An 18,634-nucleotide genomic window follows, 5' to 3' on the forward strand; every position below is an offset into this window, starting at 1 on the left:
TTCCTGATGTTGAAGTCCTTGAGCTTTCTCAGCAAGAACAGGCATTGTTGTGCCTTCTTGTGGCCTACACTGAGTCAGTATGTTGGGGAAAAGACAGGAAACGGTCCAGATAGGTGAATGTCTACTTGCTCCCCTGGCTGCCTGCCTATTCAGCCTCAGCGGTTCAAAAAAGGGGTGGGTTGGGGGTGGACATGCACAGGATAACAGTAGACTAATGATAAATGCAACGGTTATGTGCAAATTAAGTCTCCCCCTAATTCCTCCATGAGGGAGGTAGCCTGCACTTGGAACACTCACCTGTTCAAATAGCAGGTAATATGGAACCCGCTCTGACTTGGTTCTGCATGCGTGTGTGCATGTGATGACTGTCTGCCATCCATCAAAGATGCTGTCTGGATACTTGTAACACACCTTTGACTCTTGGGACAGCATATATTCAAAATAATAATAAAAAAAAAGACGTTAGAAATGCTGTGTGTAAGCAATCGTCAAAATAAAAGGTCAGCGGCAATTGTGGGAAGTTGTGTAACGTGGAGTTTCCATGGGAGGAGCTAAAGCTTTGTGATCATAGTAGCCTATCCGTAGACGGGCTCTGATATCAGGTAGCCAAAAACGGCAGTTTAAAGAAAAGTGACAAGGAGCCTATGGCAAACTTTAAGGTGGGGACCGCGTCCACTATTGACCACGGCCGCTACTGTAAGTAGCCTCCATATGCAAGTTCATTACACTTAAACTTAAACTCAGGACTTGATTTGCCTTGTAGTCTAAAACAAAGACATAACATAACGTTGCCTAGAATTGTGTAGGATATGTTTAAAAGATGATGTTATATCATGAAGTAGCCTAAACTTACAACATTACAAAATATCACGACCGTGTCATTTTGAAGACAAAATCTTGAAAAGTAGCCGTCTGTCGAGTTCTTCAGTTTATGTGGGTTATTATGAAATGTCAACTAACGTTAGCGGAAATTAGCCTACTAGCCCCTGCTGTCAGTGAAGTGTCATGTATATTTCGCAAAGTAGATTAGTTTACATCCAGCAGCAGGACGACCGTAACTCATGAGTTGGACAGGTGTGTTTATAAAATATCCCCTCACTGGCAGCGCGAGCCCATCTCGTGGGTGGTGAACTGTGTCGTTTTGATTGGATGAGTTCCTTGGAGCAGCCCGTTCCGTTCCGCGCCTGCCTTTTGCCTTAACGATTTACGGTCGCATGCAGAAGGGGTCGTTAAATCAAAGCCTGTCCCTTGCTGGCATATGTGCACAGTGCCTTGTTCGGTTTCCTCTACATTTCTAAACGGAACTTTACCTGACTCAGCTGCAGATTGTCATCTCGCTGCGCCACTATGCCCTGCCCTGCCCTGCGTGTCAGATCTCTCGAGGAGGAGTCCCCCATCCCGCGGCGGATAGTGGATGTACCACCGGGCATGTGAGTAGTCGGACTATCGGACACAACAACCAAATGCTCCATTCATTCACAGATTTCACACAAATACTACAGACTTACACAGTGCACCATACCATGGATCTACTACGATAACCTGCTATACTTCCTAGACTCAAACGGAGCTCGTATATCGCTTTGCTTGTCGTGTAAGTTTAGACCACTTATTTCCTCAAGACCAAAGAGCTATTATCCGTTTAGTTTGGTTAAAGATTTAGTGGAATGCACGTCTGTGGTGTGGTATAATGGTGGTGTAGTTTAAATGTTGGTAATGTCCAGTCTCCAGTTGACAAGGATCAATTGTTGGTTGACAGACTGAATCGTTCCATGACTCGCTGTTGTCCTTGTTTGGCCGAGGACACGGGAAGACTAGCCTACAATCGATCACCAAGTATAATTTGATTTTCCGTTCAGGAAATAATGAGATGTCCGTCCGAGGCAGCATTTAGTAGGCTACACCGCAGGAGCAACTCTACCCTAAGTAATTCGAGTGACTAATTTAAAACTTTAAATCGATCGACTTTCTGCGCTGTTTTTCCTGTAATGCTAGACTAATTCAGCACTAATGCATCTCAGGAAAATTAAAGCGCCACGTTTGTGACGGTAAGATAAGCAACATTGGGGTTTTAACGAAATTGGACGAAACTCAGATGATAGTGGTATTTTCATTATCTTATTCTGGCGTTTAAATGCTTGTTAGTCAGAAGTGGTATCTTCACGGATACATCTTGTCAGTGTCTGGTAGCCTACAAAGTGTAGCCTATATCTTGTGTTTCCCCACCAAATTTAGTTAAAAATCCACCAATTTATAATTCTGTGTTGATTCTGTGTAAACTTAAAATAGATATAAACAAATATATGCCCTCACCTACTCTCAGCCTGTTTGCTATAGTGGGCGAGAGACAGTGTACCTGTAGTTTCTCATTGCCACAGCAGTAAAAGGCGGTGATGTATAGGGCAGTTAATAAGTGGGAGAGGCATCACTCTTAACAACTCTCTGAAGATTCGCCGTCAGGCTCCAGCCGTATCTCTCCCCTGGCGTGTAACCATCTGTGCGCTCTCACTCTCTCAGACGTGTAGGCATTCGGCTTGTCTAATTCCAGCATTCATTCACTGCATCCTCTTTAGCACACACACATATCACACACACTTACTTTCTCTCGCTGATGCACCCCACACACACACACACACACACACACACACACACACACACACACACACACATGCATGCACGCATGAATGCAGTGTGCGCACGCACGCACGCACACACACACACACTCAGACACACACACAAACATACACAAACACACACACACAGAGTCTCTCATCTCCATTTTGAGCATCTGTGCTGTAATAAAAAGAAATGTGAGTCTCTACCTCAAGTGAAATATGTTTGAGTGTGCGATCAATAGAGTAGTGGATGAATAAATATACTATCAATCTGTCGTCTCTCTCTCACTTATTCTCTTTCTCTTTCCTCACAGGGTTGCCCTCATCATCTCCCTCCTCTCTTTCGCTGTGGTGATTGAAGGGGAGGCCACTGAAGCTGCCACTCAAGTTAACAACCACTCAGGTGAGAGTCGGATGACATTCGATTGGTTGCCTGGCGTTGGTTTTGATAACCAATGCACCACAAGTATCCACCTAATTCATGAAACCCTACTTCCGTGCGGTTTTTAATCTTCTGTCCATTCTTTTTACATTATAACTTTCTCAGCATTGAAGAGTATTCTTCAACTTATATTTATTTCGAATGTAACTGATAAGTCGCTGATAAAAATCACCGCAGGATACATAATCCAGTCACGTTAGTGCGTAGAACCAGTTCTAATATGGTTCAGCTGAATAAGCAGTTGTGTTACTGGTTACGGTGTTCCCTCACATTGAAGTGAACACAAGGAGGGGATTCATCCCAATGACCTTGGCATCATCAGTCTCAGTCCCAGTTGGGAGTCGGCAGCTAGTGGAGAGCTTTTAGCCAGTGAGCCCAGGTGTTGTGGCCAGCGGGGAGGAATAGCTGCTTGTGTTCTGCTTGTGCTTGGCTGGGACTTTTCTTATGCTGAATCACGCAGCGCTTCTCCTCCGGTCAGATTCCCCCCTGGGAGGAGAACACCATTTGAGGGTTTCTCATTTGGATCCTGAGGGGAGGGGGGAAAAAAGATGGAGGTGGTGGGATGAATTAACACCCCCACCCCCCACCTCTACCTGCCCTCGCCAAGCTCTGCGGGAAATGGATTGTTCCAGAAGCGCTTCATTTGTAACGTCCTGCGCCATGTGCTGGTATGTAGACGATTTTAATGGGAAGACTAATCCCCTTCCGTGGAGAAACTGACAGGGCAATTACCAGCAAACTGCCGACCAATTGTAGCATACTGTAGATCGCCCCACCCCCGCCCCCGCAAACACTGCTACCACCATAGTCAACAAGGGCCGGCAAGAGGTGCAGGGGCCGGATCATCGTTATGGGAACACCAGTTAGACTACTGGCTGTGACCTATTCAGAATTTGAGTCTGGAACCGAAGCATTGGGACGTGATTATAGGGGCGTGTTTGAACCGATACAGGGGGAAAATGCCTCTGCACACAATTGGATAGACCTAACCAATCAGAGCTACAAAATAGCCTACCATGAAATCCTGGAGAGAACAGTCAGAGCATCCTTCTTCTGACAAATGCCTTAATTACTGTTTTCTGTTTTTTTTTTGAAGTTATTGCTCTTTAATATCTTGTACAACCGACACGAAAGCGACATAAATAGCTTCTCTTGCGACAAGCTTTTTGCTGTAAACAAATTCAACCACGCTCAGGTCATGTGAATGAGTAGGCACTGTTGCTCATCTGTCCATCATTGTATAAAGCCCACCCGGACACCGCCCGGACGATTCGATTGGTCCACACTATTCTCAAGTTTTCATAGGCTATGTTCACACCGCAAGTCATAATGCTCAATTTTGCTCAGATCCGATTTTTTGTTTGGCTGTTTATTTTGAGGTCAAGTGTCATTTTGACCACTTTTGTCTGCAGTCTGAACGTAGCCTTGGAGGCTTGTCAATGGAACAAGTCCAGACCGAACTTCCGACCTTAAATGTTGTGGGCAGGGCTAAGGTTGGCTGGCAATTTCAGGCTAGCTTTGACCTACTTTACTTTGCAAAACCAAACCCCTGCTTTCTGTAAAATGCACGTCAGGAAGTTTTATGGTTACCTGTATGACCATGCATAGCACATACTCTCATACTCTCTAACCTCTTTAGGCTCTACGCAAAGCATAGTGGTTTCTGTGTGCTGATTGGGAATTTGTTCTTGCCCGCACCTCTGTTGAATATGTAGTCTGACAGTAAGTATGTGTGTGTGTGTGTGTGTGTCTGTGTGTGTGTGTGTTTCTGTGTGTTTGCAAAGGACCAGCCATGTGGTGTGTGTGTGTGTGTGTGTGGATGGTGAATGTTCAGCATTAAGTGTGTTCAGTGTCCCAGCATGTGAGTTTTGATTTAGTTGTGCTTGTGATGAAGGATGCCGTTAAATATGTGACAGCTTTGATGCAGTGTCATAACTCATGTTAATGTTGTAAGTCAGCGCTAACAGTCCACATCTGCTCACTAGCGAAAAACAGTTTTCCCTGGATGAGATTGTTTCCTTATTAAGCTTGTGTGCGTGCGTGTGTGTGTGTGTGTGTAAAATTGTGAGAATTTGTATAATCATTAATGCTCAGCCATTTCATAGAGGCCCTGCAGTTGCTGATGTCACTGTTTTAAACTGTAATTGATTGAGTCTATATAATGTTTAAACTTTTACAAGCCATTTATGTCATAAATTTGATGACCCAATTACCAGGCATTTATAGCTACAGGAAGCCCAAGTGAGCTAAACTGTGTTTGAGTGTAAGATAAATGTCAGAGTCAGGATCCTGAAATTGATTAAAATCGCTTATTGATCAAGCCTTTGCTCTTTGCTCCGGGTATTCTTCACTAAGTGCCCACGATTCTCGTGGGACATCCACTGGCAGTGTTCCAGTTGTCAGTGTCTGTGTGTGTGTGTGTATATAAGTATAAGTATATATACTTTTTTGATCCCGTGAGGGAAATTTGGTCTCTGCATTTAACCCAATCGGTGAATTAGTGAAACACAAACAGCACACAGTGAACACACAGTGAGGTGAAGCACACACTAATCCCGGCGCAGTGAGCTGCCTGCTTCAACGGCGGCGCTCGGGGAGCAGTGAGGGGTTAGGTGCCTTGCTCAAGGGCACTTCAGCCACGGCCCACTGGTCGGGGCTCGAACCGGCAACCCTCCGGTTACATGTGTGTGTGTGTGTGTGTGTGTGAGAGAGAGAGATTGTGCACATGTGGGTGTTCACATGCATGTCCATGCCGCTGTGTGATCGTTTACCCTGGCCGCTCTCTGTGTCCCCTCTTTTCTTTCCAGAGTCTCAGTGTCTGGACTGGGGTGAGGTGGTGCAGCCCGTGGCTGTGCAGGAGGGGGAGGTCGGGTGGCTGCGTTGCCCACTCCACCACAACGTCTACAACTACAGCTCCACGCAAGCCAGCGGCCTCAACCTCCTCTGGTACCGCAAGGCGGCCGGCCAGTCTCTGGAGGAACCCATTAAACTCAAACAGTACCCCAAGGACAGAGAGTGGCTGTGGCTGGAACCGGCCACCCAGCAAGACTCGGGCAAATACACCTGCATGTTGAGGTACACAGTTGTCTGTGTGTGTGTGTGTGTGTGTGTGTGTGTGTGTGTGTGTGTGTGTGTGTGTGTGGATGAGAGAGAGAGAGAGAGAGAGAAAGAAAGAGTAGAGTGACACAAGGAAGGATATAAAGTAATTTTAAGCCTTTTCAAAACAACTCCACTCTGCAAGCATTGCATTATGGCCGGACAGTGTAGGTTTTTATTAAAGCTACAATGGCTAGAGCGGCAAAAGCCAATGTGTGCTTGTTTTAGCGACATTTAACGATATATTTTCAAATTTGCCACTGCACTCACTGGTGTCCGTAGCAAGACACCTGCCAAGTTTGAAATCAGATACGTCAGATCAGAAATACATCAGGTCAGATGTATTAAGTACTAAGATAATCCAAAACAGCGTACGAGGCTTTAGATGGACTAAAACTGAGACCCAAATGCTTTGGGTTTATCCCATCTTCAGTGTTCTCAGTTTGATGATATAATCTGAGTCATATTAAGGGGAGTTGAACATAGTAAATAGAAAAGAGATAAGTAAAGATACATAAAGATGAAGGTGCAGAAAGATTGCTCAGGATGATCTCTGATTTTGCAGCAACAAGACGTTTTGCATCAGGGTGTCCATGAGACTTGAGGTGATGCCGCAGGGAAATGGGACGTGTGTGGACCAGGTGGCTGTACCGCCCAAAGAGAAGCGCATCCCACTCCAGAGTATGAGAACGTTCTCGTGTCTCGACGTCGACATGGTACAGCGCCGCAACCTCAGCTACACCACCACGTGGTACCATGTGAGTTCAAAGTGTCATGTATGTGTGTGTTGTGTGTGTGTGTGTGTGTGTGTATGTGTGTGTGTGTGTTTGTGCATGTTTGTCTGAGTGTGAGCTTGATAGATTAAGTCTTCTAAAAAACTTCTAGTGACAAATTGAAGGAAAAGTTGGGAAATTGTGTATTTCCCATACTTTTTGAGTTCTGATTATGAATATGTTATTTGCCAAGTGTAATTTTGTGTTGTAACCCTGCTAATACTGCATAATAACATAGGCCTCTACAGGCAAGACGTTACAAGTAAATTAGGGAAATACTGTACTGTATGTTGCACAGGATGAGCAGGGAGCCTCCTTAAGGTTCCCATGCACTCACAACGCACTGATGAAAGTAAACTCGGCTGCTAGTTGTCCAAAAGTAATGTGCAATCTACTGTAGCCTACTGTGCTGTACACAATTTGTTCTGCCTTGAAACTCTAAGCATCCATGTTGTTTGTGACTCCAAATATGGTTTGGGGTGCATTTATTTTTATTTTCATTCAATAACCTTCAAAAATATACATTTGAACCTACTTGTAGCCAAACAAAGCTAAACATTCACAGCATTCACTATTTAGTAGTAATATTTCTCTTCTGTTGTTCACCAAGGTTTTGCCAAGTGTTTGACTTTTCTTCTAACACTTCAATTCCTTCTGAGAGAACTTAATTTTGCACTCACAGTCAGTATCAGACTCTCCATGAGAAAGACAAACGGGGGCAGCCGTGGCCTACTGGTTAGCGCTTCGGACTTGTAACCGGAGGCTTGCCGGTTCGAACCCCGACCAGTAGGCACGGCTGAAGTGCCCTTGAGCAAGGCACCTAACCCCTCACTGCTCCCCGAGCCCCACTGTTGTTGCAGGCAGCTCACTGCGCTGGGATTAGTGTGTGCTTCACCTCACTGTGTGTTCACTGTGTGCTGAGTGTGTTTCACTAATTCACGGATTGGGATAAATGCAGAGACTAAATTTCAAAAAGAGTATATATACTTATCAAAAGAGTAAATATACTTATACTTAAATAAAAATTCAAAACCCTCATTTAAATACTGCCATCCCCATTATGTTTGTAATGTTTAGGGTACGTTCAGACTTGGCTTCTTTTTTGACAAGAGAAGTTGTGCAGACCACTTTTTCAGTTTAAAAAAATCTGTAATCGTTTTTGATTCAAAAAGCAGCCGTGAGCGTCTTTTTTGGTTATACGCTTGTGATTGGTCAGCTGTCAAAAAACAGCGTGACGAAGCTGCAGAAAAAGACGCCCGCGGTCACGTTTAAAAAGGGACGCTGGCAGCTGCGAAAAATACGCCTAGTCTGAACATAGCCTTACTCGTAATTTACTCAGTTTTTCTTAGTTGATTACCAACCAAACATGCAATATTTTTCACATGCACACACAATTTATTTGGGATCTTGATAAATGAGACCCTGAATGGTGGAACTACAGATTCTTTAGAGGTACTCTTTAGAAGTGCTTTAAAGATCTCTTTACTGTGGCATGTCTTTCCCCCTCCTTCCCTGATATCCATTTCCTCTGTCAATGTATGTGTACTGTATGTACAGTTATGCCCTTCACTTTTTTCATGTCTTGATGTTTTTTTCTTTCTTTTTCAACAGGAATGCAGGACCGTTGAAAGCCTTAACAGATTTCAAATGAAAGCTGATGGTGACACTGTCACTGTGTATAGCATGTTTGAGCATTTACGTGGAAACTACACATGTGTGGTCTCTTATGACAAGGCTGGTCGACGTGTCAACTTCACCAGACTGGTCCACGTTGTCGCCGTGTGTGAGTGACACTAATATATCTGCTAGGTGTCAGCTTCCTCCCTCCCTCTCTTCGAAGCGCCATACCTTAAATTGCTTATCATGTCATCCTGTCTTGTCATACTGTCTTGTTGACATACTGACCTTCATTTTTCGTTTGACCTTCATTTTAGCCAATGACAAGGTTCGTAAAGAGCCCACCATACTCAACCCGGCCGAGGGGCAAGATTTCACTGTTAAACAAGGTGAGGTGACATGACTGCAGCACACATCACTGAGCTGGGACCTGCAACATGCCTTCTTTGACATCTGTCTGTTCTGTGGATGTATTGTGTAGATGTGGAGAGAGTGACTGATTAGCTCTCAGTGCCGCGTTAACCACACTTAGCCACATGCCCAGGAAGTATCAAAAGGAGCACTGACATCTTTATTCTGTTAAATGGTGCTCAGTTTTGGCACCAAAATATGAAGCGCTAATTGCCTGAGCTGCACACGTCACATGACTGATGATGGAGGAGCTGTGAGGTACGCAGCAGTTTTCCCGCCACATTCTAGTCTATGTGCCTATGAGCCGGGGTTGATCCCACCTTCATCTCTGTCCCACTTCACTTGTCTCACTGTCCTGACAATTAAAGGCTAAATGTGACTAAGAGAAAGATTTGACTACTAGGGGTGTACAAGTACACGTGTTTGTACCAAACCGTTTAGGTACAGTATGTTAGGTTCAATACAGATGTGTACTGAATGTACAGTCTTTAACAATAATCAACAGTATGTGGACCATGTATCAAATTCGAGTTACCACACAAACATATTATGTAGCAGACCATTTATCAGTTTAGTCAGTTAACGTCAAAAACATTTTTTCAAAATACTATTACACACTATTACCGTTGCGCATCAGCAATAGTGTCAGTGAATTTTAGGCTAGCAGCACCTACAGGCTTACCGTACCGAAAATGAACCGAACTGTGTCTCCAAGTACTCACCGAACTGTGATTTTTGTGTGCACCCCTATATTTAGATAGTGAGATCATGCATGGCGTTATCGCCTGAAAATGGCCAGGCTAGTCAAGGGACGCCCTGGGGTTGATGAAATCTATGTGTGTCTTGATGGTTTCCTCCATAGGAGAGACTGCAGTACTGACCTGTAGGGCCCTGCTGCCCTACCTGGAAAGAGAGACCGGAGAGGTAGAGACGCAGTATCTCTGGTGGACTGTGGACAGCAGAAGAGTGGAGGATGTGGGTGACCAGCGGTTCAACGTCACCTCCAGGTGGGTCTGTTCTCTCCTCACCCTCACAGGTGTTCTCTTATCCTTTTCTCTCTGTTCTCTATCCCTACTTTTCTCCCTCCCATCGTCCACATACATCTCCTCCCTAGTCCACTCCTTTCTCATCTCTCTCCCATCGTCCACATACCTCTCTTCCCTAGTCCACTCCTTTCTCATCTCCTCATCACTAAGTGTCCTGCTTTCTTTTTCACACTTGTGTTTTGACGTTTTTCTCCTCTTCACGGCTCATCCTCGTCCTTGTTTTATGGTGCAGGATGTTACTCAATGAGTTGGGGGACGAGACCAGAGACACTGTGCTGCAAATTCGTGACTTCAAGCGGGAGGATCTGCACAAAAATTACAGCTGCACCGCTCGCAACAGCCGAGGAAACGCCACAAGCCAAGCTGTCCTCAAGGAGGAGGGTGAGTACACACTTCTCCAACTGAACCTAGTCCTAGCATCCAGCCTTGAGAAATCACTCAGCGTTTGCCTTAAGAGTATAAGTTTGGTTGTCATTTGGATAATGACATGCCGTGGTGGACCAACCATGACATTGATTGTTTCAGTATAGATTTTTTTTTTCAATCTGATACAAATGCTGATGCAGCCTATTTTTGTATTTTGTTTTGCATGAATACATAATAAATCAGTTGTATTCCAGTGAGATTTGCTCTGTCTCTCTGTGCCTCTATCGGCCTGGTGGTGGCAGTGCCATGGTTGTGGGCATGGCAGTAGCATTAGGCCTCTATCATCATAGGTGCTTCACCTGGCGTCAGGTAAACTTGGACATAAGGTCTCTCTCTTTCTCTCACTCACTCACTCACTGTTTTTTGCATTTTCTGAGCGTTGGTTGCACTTTACCGCTGCCACTTCATTATTTACAGTGTGATTGATGCCTTAGTGGAATTTTAAGCACCCTTACCTGTAGCATTCAGCCACAGGTTCAGTGCAGATTCAGCTATAGCTTCTTTGCAGGTTCATCCATCTGCAAAAGCACACTGCGATGCCCTTTGGATACCAACATTTGTTCAGATAAATACACTATGTGTTACTGTGTACCAAAATTGACCAAATTGTATGAATATTCATTCAAACTATGTGCAGTTCTTGTTTGTGAGAGAGGCTTGAGAGAGATAGTCTCGTATGCCAGTAATGAGCCTGGCTTTGTCTTGGGCAGTCTTACTCTGCTATCTTGTCCCTGTGCGGTTTTTCACCCAGAGGAATGTGGTCACCCTAAGGAGTTCACAGACTAGCCATCCAGCCCCCACTTAGTCCATCCATCTGCTTAAGACGCACTCCTTTACGACCCCTCTCCTGTGCTGCAGAGGGGTTGAAATTTATTAGAGGGTTTTTTTTTCTCCACCCCTCTCTGGGAAGCTGTCACTTGATGGGCAGCCATGGACAGTCGCCACCTGGGACAGAAGCACTCCCTAACAACCACAGTTCTACGTACACACACACACACACACATGCACACAGACAGACACACACACACACACACACACACACACACACACACACACACACACACACACACACACACACACACACACACACATGCACACAGACAGACACACACACACACACGCACGCACACACACATGCACACAGACACACACACACACAGACACTAACACACACACACACACACCCTAATCATTGGCTTTCTCTCAATAAATCCATTCACGGCTCCAGAGGCCTCTCCAACCTCTATTTGGCTGGCTGTGGGGAGCCATTTGGTTGGGAGGGTGGAGGTGAAGATGGATGAGAAGGCTCCATCTTCACATGATGGATTTTATGGAGTTGTCCTCCGTCACTGCTGGAGGCCACAGATAAAGTGGACTGATCTGCAAGTGTTGGAGTAGTTTGCATGAGGTGTTTATCATCAGTCTTTCTCATAGTGGGCTGGCATGCCCTGTCCTTGGCGAGGGTTTATTTTTTAGCAAAGAAAAGAAGAGACTTGATTTCCTGTTCTGACATAGAAAAGCAGTTGCTTTTCTAATGGAGATTCTGCTCTATTAGTTCCACTTCCATTAGCTTAATTTGGTTTGTCATGATTTAATATCTGTAAAATACAACTGATTATAGCAATTCAGTATTTACTTTACAATGGCTCCCATGCTCCTTTTGATTTCATCAAAGGAAAAGTGTTGCAATGAAAGTGTACCATATTACCCCATGCTTACTTAACACCACCAGTGCTGCACTCATTTCTCACATCTCTCCTCTTTCCTCTTTCTTTTCCGGTGTACTCATTTCATCTGGCTCTATTTTCTCTCTCTCTCTCTCTCTCTCTCTCTCTCTATCTGTCTCTCTATCTATCTATCTATCTATCTATCTATCTATCTATCTATCTATCTTCTCTCTATATATCTCTCTCTATCTTCTCTGTCTCTCTTTATCTTGTCTCTACAAATCACTCTCTATATTCTCTCTCTCTTTCTCTCTCTCTATCTTCTCTCTATCTTCTTTCTCTCTGTCTCTTCAATCTCTCTCTCTCTCGCTCAGTGGAGAAGCCATACGTGGCGCTGATCTGTGGGCTGTCTGTGATCATAATCATCATGGTGTCCATGTTTGTCATTTACCACGTCTTCTGGCTGGAGCTGCTACTCTTCTACCGCTCCCACTTTGGCTCCGACGAGAGGTCCACAGGTAAGGGTCTGTCTGTCTAAAGGGCAGGACAGGGCCATTTGTCTATAGGACGGCCACTTCAGAATGGAGTTTAAAGTGTCAATCCACCCTGAAAAGCATTTTACTATTGTTTGAAGTGTGTGTGCATGTGTGTGTGCGTGTGTGTGTGTGTGTGTGCGTGTGTGTGTGTGTGTGTGTGTGTGTGTGTGTGTGTGTGTGTGTGTGTGTGTGTGAGAGAGAGTGTGAGTGAGTGATAGAGAGAAAAAGAGTGAGAGAGAGAGAGCATCGGTTCTGATGTGTTACTCTATCTCTGACTGTGCCTGTGCTTGCTGTCGCCCCCTGCAGATGATAAGGAGTATGACGTGTACATCTCGTATGCGCGGCAGAGCGAGGAAGAGGAGTTTGTGATCAAGACACTGCGCAAGGTGCTGGAGAACGAGCTGGGCTACACCGTGTGCATCTTCGACAGAGACAGTCTTCCCGGAGGCAGTGAGTGTCCCTGCTGGCGCCGCACCTGCTCTGTCTGCCTGTCTCTCTGTCTGTCTGTCGGTCTGCCCTACTGTCTGTCTGTTGGTTTGTCTGTCTGTCTGTCTGTCGGTCTGCCTGTCTGTCTGTCAGTCTGTCTGTCGGTCTGCCTTTCTGTCTGCCTTTCTGTCTGCCTCTCTGTCTGTCGGTCTGTCTGTCTGTCTGTCTTGGCGAACTAATAAGTCATTCTGTGAGGGGGAATTTGTGATGTGTCTCAGATATTTTTGTTGTTTGCTACTCATTTCTGAGAAAGATAATTTTTAGCATCTACCAATTGTCTCACTTTACAGTTTTTCTCAGTCGCTTTGGTGCTTTTCTCACATCACTATTAACATTTGCACAGCAGTTAGTGCAATTCTCAAAACAATTAGTGCAAACTGCAAAACCTAGTGGATGACCTGCAAAAGCCGTCCTTGCTCAAAATGGATAGTCCATTCCTCAAAAGCAGGTATTCATGTCAATGAAACTGTCAGTGTCATCAAAATTAGAAGTCTTGACACCATCGTTTATGAACAAGACAGTCAAATGGCTTTGTCATAGCCTGGGTGTTCCCATGCTGCCTTGCGCGCGATTTGATTCACGCTGCTAAGGCAGCCTGGAGACCATGGAGCAAATTTTCGCCTGAGATAGGGAACCAATCACAGAACAGGGGAAAGCAAGGCGATGATGAGCTATGCACAGACGCATTTGATAGACATCCGTGGCACCCAATAAACAGATCTGGGCATTTTTTTCAAATACGAGAAAATGAACGTTTGGTTCCCAGACCACGTCTCATTGAGAAGTGGTGGCGCTAGCCAGGCTAGCTTTGTCATGTTTTCATTATGACAGTTCTCTCAGTGTTTTCCAATGCAAAAAAAGGTCAGAACTCGGTGACACTACCTGAACATGCTCAAGACAGCACTATACAGTACTTGCACAGCCAATTGAAAACTACAGTAAAGTTACACATTGCTGTAGTTAGGTGAGTAAGTGAGTACAAGACACTGAATCATGCATATTTTTACTGTATGCTCTTTGCAATTCTAAAGCATTGTGACAGAATTTGATAACTAGTTCAACAATTTCGTATGTAATGACTCAAGCAATGAAATGAAGAATATTAGTTTTATTTGGAACGACTATACAGCATTCATAAGTATAGTTCATTTTGACTGACATGACATAAGCAAATGATAATGTTAAAAAACAGCAGAGAATTGTATGAAAGCAACTGATACATGTCCAAAAGTATTTGCAATTTGTTCAGAGGAAGGAGAATTTGCTACTATGATGTGCACAAATGACTAAATGTTGTGGAGGTTGAACTAATAGTTATGAGAATTTTCATTCTGATCTGAAAAAAGCACCAAAGCGACTGAGAAAAACTGTAAATGGAAAAGGGAAGAGCTATTTAAACTATAACCCTATGTCTTATTAGGCGTAGGGCTATAAGTCACTGTTGCTGTTGTAGGCCTAGTGTGGGCATCTCTTTTGTTGTGCGGCTCTTTTGAGTGTGGAATTTTTTTTGTCTCTTCATGCTGGACTGGTTAGTCACCCCTGCTCCAGGGTGACCATTTGTCTGGCACAGATCTGTTCCTTAGGCTGCTGCTAATCTGGGTGCCCTGAGTGTGTGTGTGTGTGTGTGTGTGTGTGTGTGTGTGTGTGTGTCTGTCTGTCTGTCTGTCTGTCTGTCTGTCTGTCTGTCTGTGTGTGTGTGTGTGTGTGTGTGTGTGTGTGTGTGTGTGTGTGTGTGTGTGTGTGTGTGTGTGTGTGTGTGTGCATGCTTTTGTAGGTGATGGTGAAATTAATTGTTAAAGTAGTTTGTTTCCATTAATAGTGGTATTGATTATCTGACCGGTGTGGTGGTCTTAAAACTGTATGCTTTGTGTGTGCGTGTGAGTGAGAGTACAGTATGTGTGTATTTACTTGTGATGATAATAGAGTAAAAACGTCCTTTCACAATAGATCTGTTTAGTAAGAGGTATCTTCATTTAATTGGTGTAGTGCAGTGTATGTTTGTGTAAGATCATATATGTGAGTTGTGAGTTTGTATTTACATGTGTGTCACTTTAAACTGATGAAATGCTTGGTTATACGGTTAGCAACAATGTGTTAGCAATGCACCAGTGTACTGAGACTAGTGGGCATTGAAATTAGCATGCTAGCATACTCACAGTTTGGAAAAATAAAGTGAAACAAAATAGGAGGAAAGTGAAGGGATGCTTGCTAGTTGGTGTGTGTGTGTTTCTTTTTAATTGGTCTACATATTTCAGGCTTGTTTTTATATGAAAAGCAACCTTATACACACACACACCAGAGTGTACATCACTGTGCAAAGGTTTTCAGCACATTTTGAATGGTGCTGGATGGAAGTGAGGATGTTTTCATAAGATTTTTTATAAATAAATCACAACATAGAGTGCATCCAAACGAATGTTTGAAATTCTAAATATAAAGACACGCAGTATAAAGAGAAGTTTCTGAAGAACTTCAGAAAAGTCTAAAACTTAGACTTAGTACTGTATGCATTGTAGATGTGTATATTTATTTCTGTGGTCTGTCCATGTACAAGGTGTGGGTGCTGAATAGCAAGACTGGTGTTATGGATCAAATAATATGAACCATCAGTATGAGTCTTCTTCAATACAGTTGAATTACAAATTTATTTAAAAGCCACACCTTATATGTATGTGTAAAATTGGATGTGAGTGTGAATGTATGTGCGTGTGTGTGTGCGTGTGCTCGTGCGTGTGTGCGCGTGTGTGTGTGTGTATGTGTATGTATGTGAGTGTGAGTGTGAGTGTGCGCTTGCACGTGTGTGTGTACGTATATGTGTGTGTGTGTGTGTAAGAGAGAGAGAGAGAGAGAGAGATAGAGAGACAAAGTGTGATTCCACATTTGTAACCTCCCCCTCTTTTCAGCCATAACCGATGAGACTCTGTCTTTCGTGAATGCCTGCCGGCGCCAGATAGTGGTGGTGAGCCCCGAGCGGGAGGTGAAGGGCACCCAGGCCATGCTGGAGCTGCGGGCCGGCCTGGACCGCATGGTGTCCGGCGGAGGCCTGCGGGTCATCCTGGTCCAGTACAAACGCATCAGCCGTGACAGTTGGGTGCGGGAGCTGAAGCGTGCACGTGGCGTTCTGGCGCTGGTGCGCTGGGAGGGCGAGCGCTCGCACGACCTCTCCTCGCGCTTCTGGAAACGCCTCCAGGTGGAGCTGCCCATCAGGAGGGTCAAGGGGTCGTTGTCGCTGCCACTGGAGTCAGTGACGACAGAGCAGAGCTCTGTGCCGCTGAAGAGCAAAGAGGCAGTGAAACGCATAGGTGTCCTAAGCTGTCTAAAGACATGAAGTTGTGTGGTCGGGAGAGTTGAAAAGGTGATCAGGCCCATAGAGTATTGCTAACCTGGCTCTGCCTGAGTGCTCATTTTCTCACTGGGATTACATCCTGGAATGCCTTTTAGCATTATTAGCGTTCGCTCAGCCACCAGGATGGCTTCAATCATTGACCAAAAGAGGTTGCCAAGTGCAGTGACATGGGGCGATGAGGAGGACACATGTAACTCCTCTGCTAGTCACCCTCCACTGGCTAACAGGTCAACACCAGCCTATGCTATGCTATGATTCAGTTCTACTAACCCTCACGGCCACATATTATTATTATTATTATTATTATTATTATTATTTGTCTTGTGTTTTGTTAGTGGTTATGGGAAAAAAAAATACAATGCTAAATGCAATGCTGTAACCATAACCATTTGCTCACTTACACTACATTAAAATGGCACTTTCCGTTCCTTTGCAAAATAATTTTGCACTCTTTTTCATTTTTATCTGTGTTCACAACATGTATTGTTTTCATGCTTGAATTTGTTTTTATGCTTCAATACTGTTTTTTTTTTTTATATTAAATTTGATATATTTTCCATACACTCAAGTCTTTCAAGATTTTGTTCATCTGTTTTCCTTACATCACTACCATTTTCATGAATATGTCCTACTGCAAATGTTTTCTCACGCTAGAGATTATTAGTCCACAAGGGCAGTTGTCTAATGGGAGAGACCTCTGGAGTCTTGCGCTTGTGTTCCTCTTGTTTAAAAGCCTAGACTGTAGAGGAAAGGATTATGTTCATGGACCTCCGATGAATACTTCTGGATTTGATTGTGTATCCAAGCATACTTTTTTCTGGGTTTGTACTACCTCTGATAGCTATCAATTCTAGAGTCCTATCAGGATTAATATCGCTAGTCTGTGATGCTCCTTCTCCAGAGTATGGCTAGTACCTGGTGATGTTGCATTCTGCTGGTAGGACCATGGAGGACTTTGCTTTATGACCACGGCACCTTATTTTTGCCACGTTTGCACTAGCTCTCCATCTCAGTGATGAATTTATGATGAGTCCCATTCAGTAATAGCCTCTCTCCCGGACGCACTCGCACACCATTCACGGCGGTGAGCTTTGTGCGCTGAAGCAGATATTGTTGACGCACGGACATTTCAGCCTGCCGCTGAAAGCAAAAGGCGACAGATGGTAATTAAAATTGAGCTCCTTTTGAAGATTTCACCTGGCGGTCTAAAGCCTCTCCTGTCTGCCAGCACAGATACCGAGACAGAAATATTTGTGCAGATTCAAAAAGGGAGCCTCAGGAGTCACACAGTGCTTCAAGCTTTCGCTGGTTTTGATGACAGGCTCAGTATTGAGCCTATGGCAATTCTCTCTAAAAGAAAAGCTTAATTTCTCTGAACAAATGCTGCAATGATTTCACAAAATTCTTGATGGTTTTATTTTGTGGTAGCCAGAACCGACCCATGGGAGGGGTCACGGAGAGATCACTTGTTTTGTGCCCATTTGTTTGTTGAATGTGATGGTGAATGGTGATGAATTAGACTTTATAATCAGTTCCAGAATTATTTCGGTAATTCATATCCAAAAAGGTTATCAGAATGACTATGATTGGTAAAAACCGCAAGGTAAGGTAATTGTTCATTTGGATATTTATATTTATGTATATAATTAGTTCCTCAAGATAAAAATGGTTGTCACTTGACGTGCTTTTATGCAGGATTTCAATCAGGCTGGCGGCTGCGAGCTCACCTTCAGTGTGGGCTGAGATATGGTCGCATAAGGTGATATCTTCAAAGGGGGAGGGGGGCTCTCTCTCCACCTGAGCCACTCTGGCCGCAGATGCAGAGACTGGCCCTTTCTGAGACTAGTTACTTTGCCCTCTCCCAGCCACTGGCACTATGCGCATTCACGTCGAGGGTCCGCCATATTGAGGACCATCCGAAACCAATTACTGTTAAGTTCAAGGGAACTTCATTTAGCTGCGTGGGTGCTTCCCATCCGAGTGTACTCCGTAACTGAGGGGGAGTGGGAATAGGGATTAGTTTTGGAAAGGCCCACTGTGATCTGAAACTGCCCTAGAGCCTCAGTTCCCCTGGTGGATCGTGGGATAGGCTGTAATGTCCTAGTCAGCTCTGTGGTGGTCTGTGGCTTTGTTTGATGTTGAGGCCATGGTGAGGTGTGTGTGTCAGTTTCAG

The 18,634-nt window shown here is 44.4% G+C and overlaps 1 protein-coding gene across 1 annotated transcript; it reads left to right on the forward strand.

The window, feature by feature from the left end:
* The first annotated feature begins 605 nt into the window (after nt 1–605).
* Nucleotides 606–16,960, forward strand: LOC125307764 (interleukin-1 receptor accessory protein). Its single transcript, XM_048263810.1, has 12 exons — nt 606–696; nt 1,320–1,430; nt 2,930–3,018; nt 5,865–6,132; nt 6,719–6,911; nt 8,538–8,709; nt 8,861–8,932; nt 9,817–9,961; nt 10,233–10,381; nt 12,468–12,611; nt 12,936–13,079; nt 16,019–16,960. The coding sequence occupies exons 2-12, from the start codon at nt 1,348–1,350 to the stop codon at nt 16,441–16,443; spliced, it is 1,884 nt and encodes a 627-aa protein (XP_048119767.1). The 5' UTR covers nt 606–696; nt 1,320–1,347; the 3' UTR covers nt 16,444–16,960.
* Nucleotides 16,961–18,634: the final 1,674 nt, after the last annotated feature.

Source organism: Alosa alosa, chromosome 15 (assembly GCF_017589495.1).
Source record: "Alosa alosa isolate M-15738 ecotype Scorff River chromosome 15, AALO_Geno_1.1, whole genome shotgun sequence".
In the NCBI taxonomy this organism is placed as follows: Eukaryota; Metazoa; Chordata; class Actinopteri; order Clupeiformes; family Clupeidae; genus Alosa; species Alosa alosa.

Excerpts from the sequence above, each read along its gene's own strand:
- LOC125307764 (XM_048263810.1), top strand. The coding sequence starts at position 1,348 with ATGCCCTGCCCTGCCCTGCGTGTCAGATCTCTCGAGGAGGAGTCCCCC. Across the intron at positions 8,710-8,860 it reads GGTCCACGTTGTCGCCGTGT|CCAATGACAAGGTTCGTAAA; the intron begins GTGAGTGACACT and ends CCTTCATTTTAG. Across the intron at positions 10,382-12,467 it reads AGCTGTCCTCAAGGAGGAGG|TGGAGAAGCCATACGTGGCG; the intron begins GTGAGTACACAC and ends TCTCTCGCTCAG.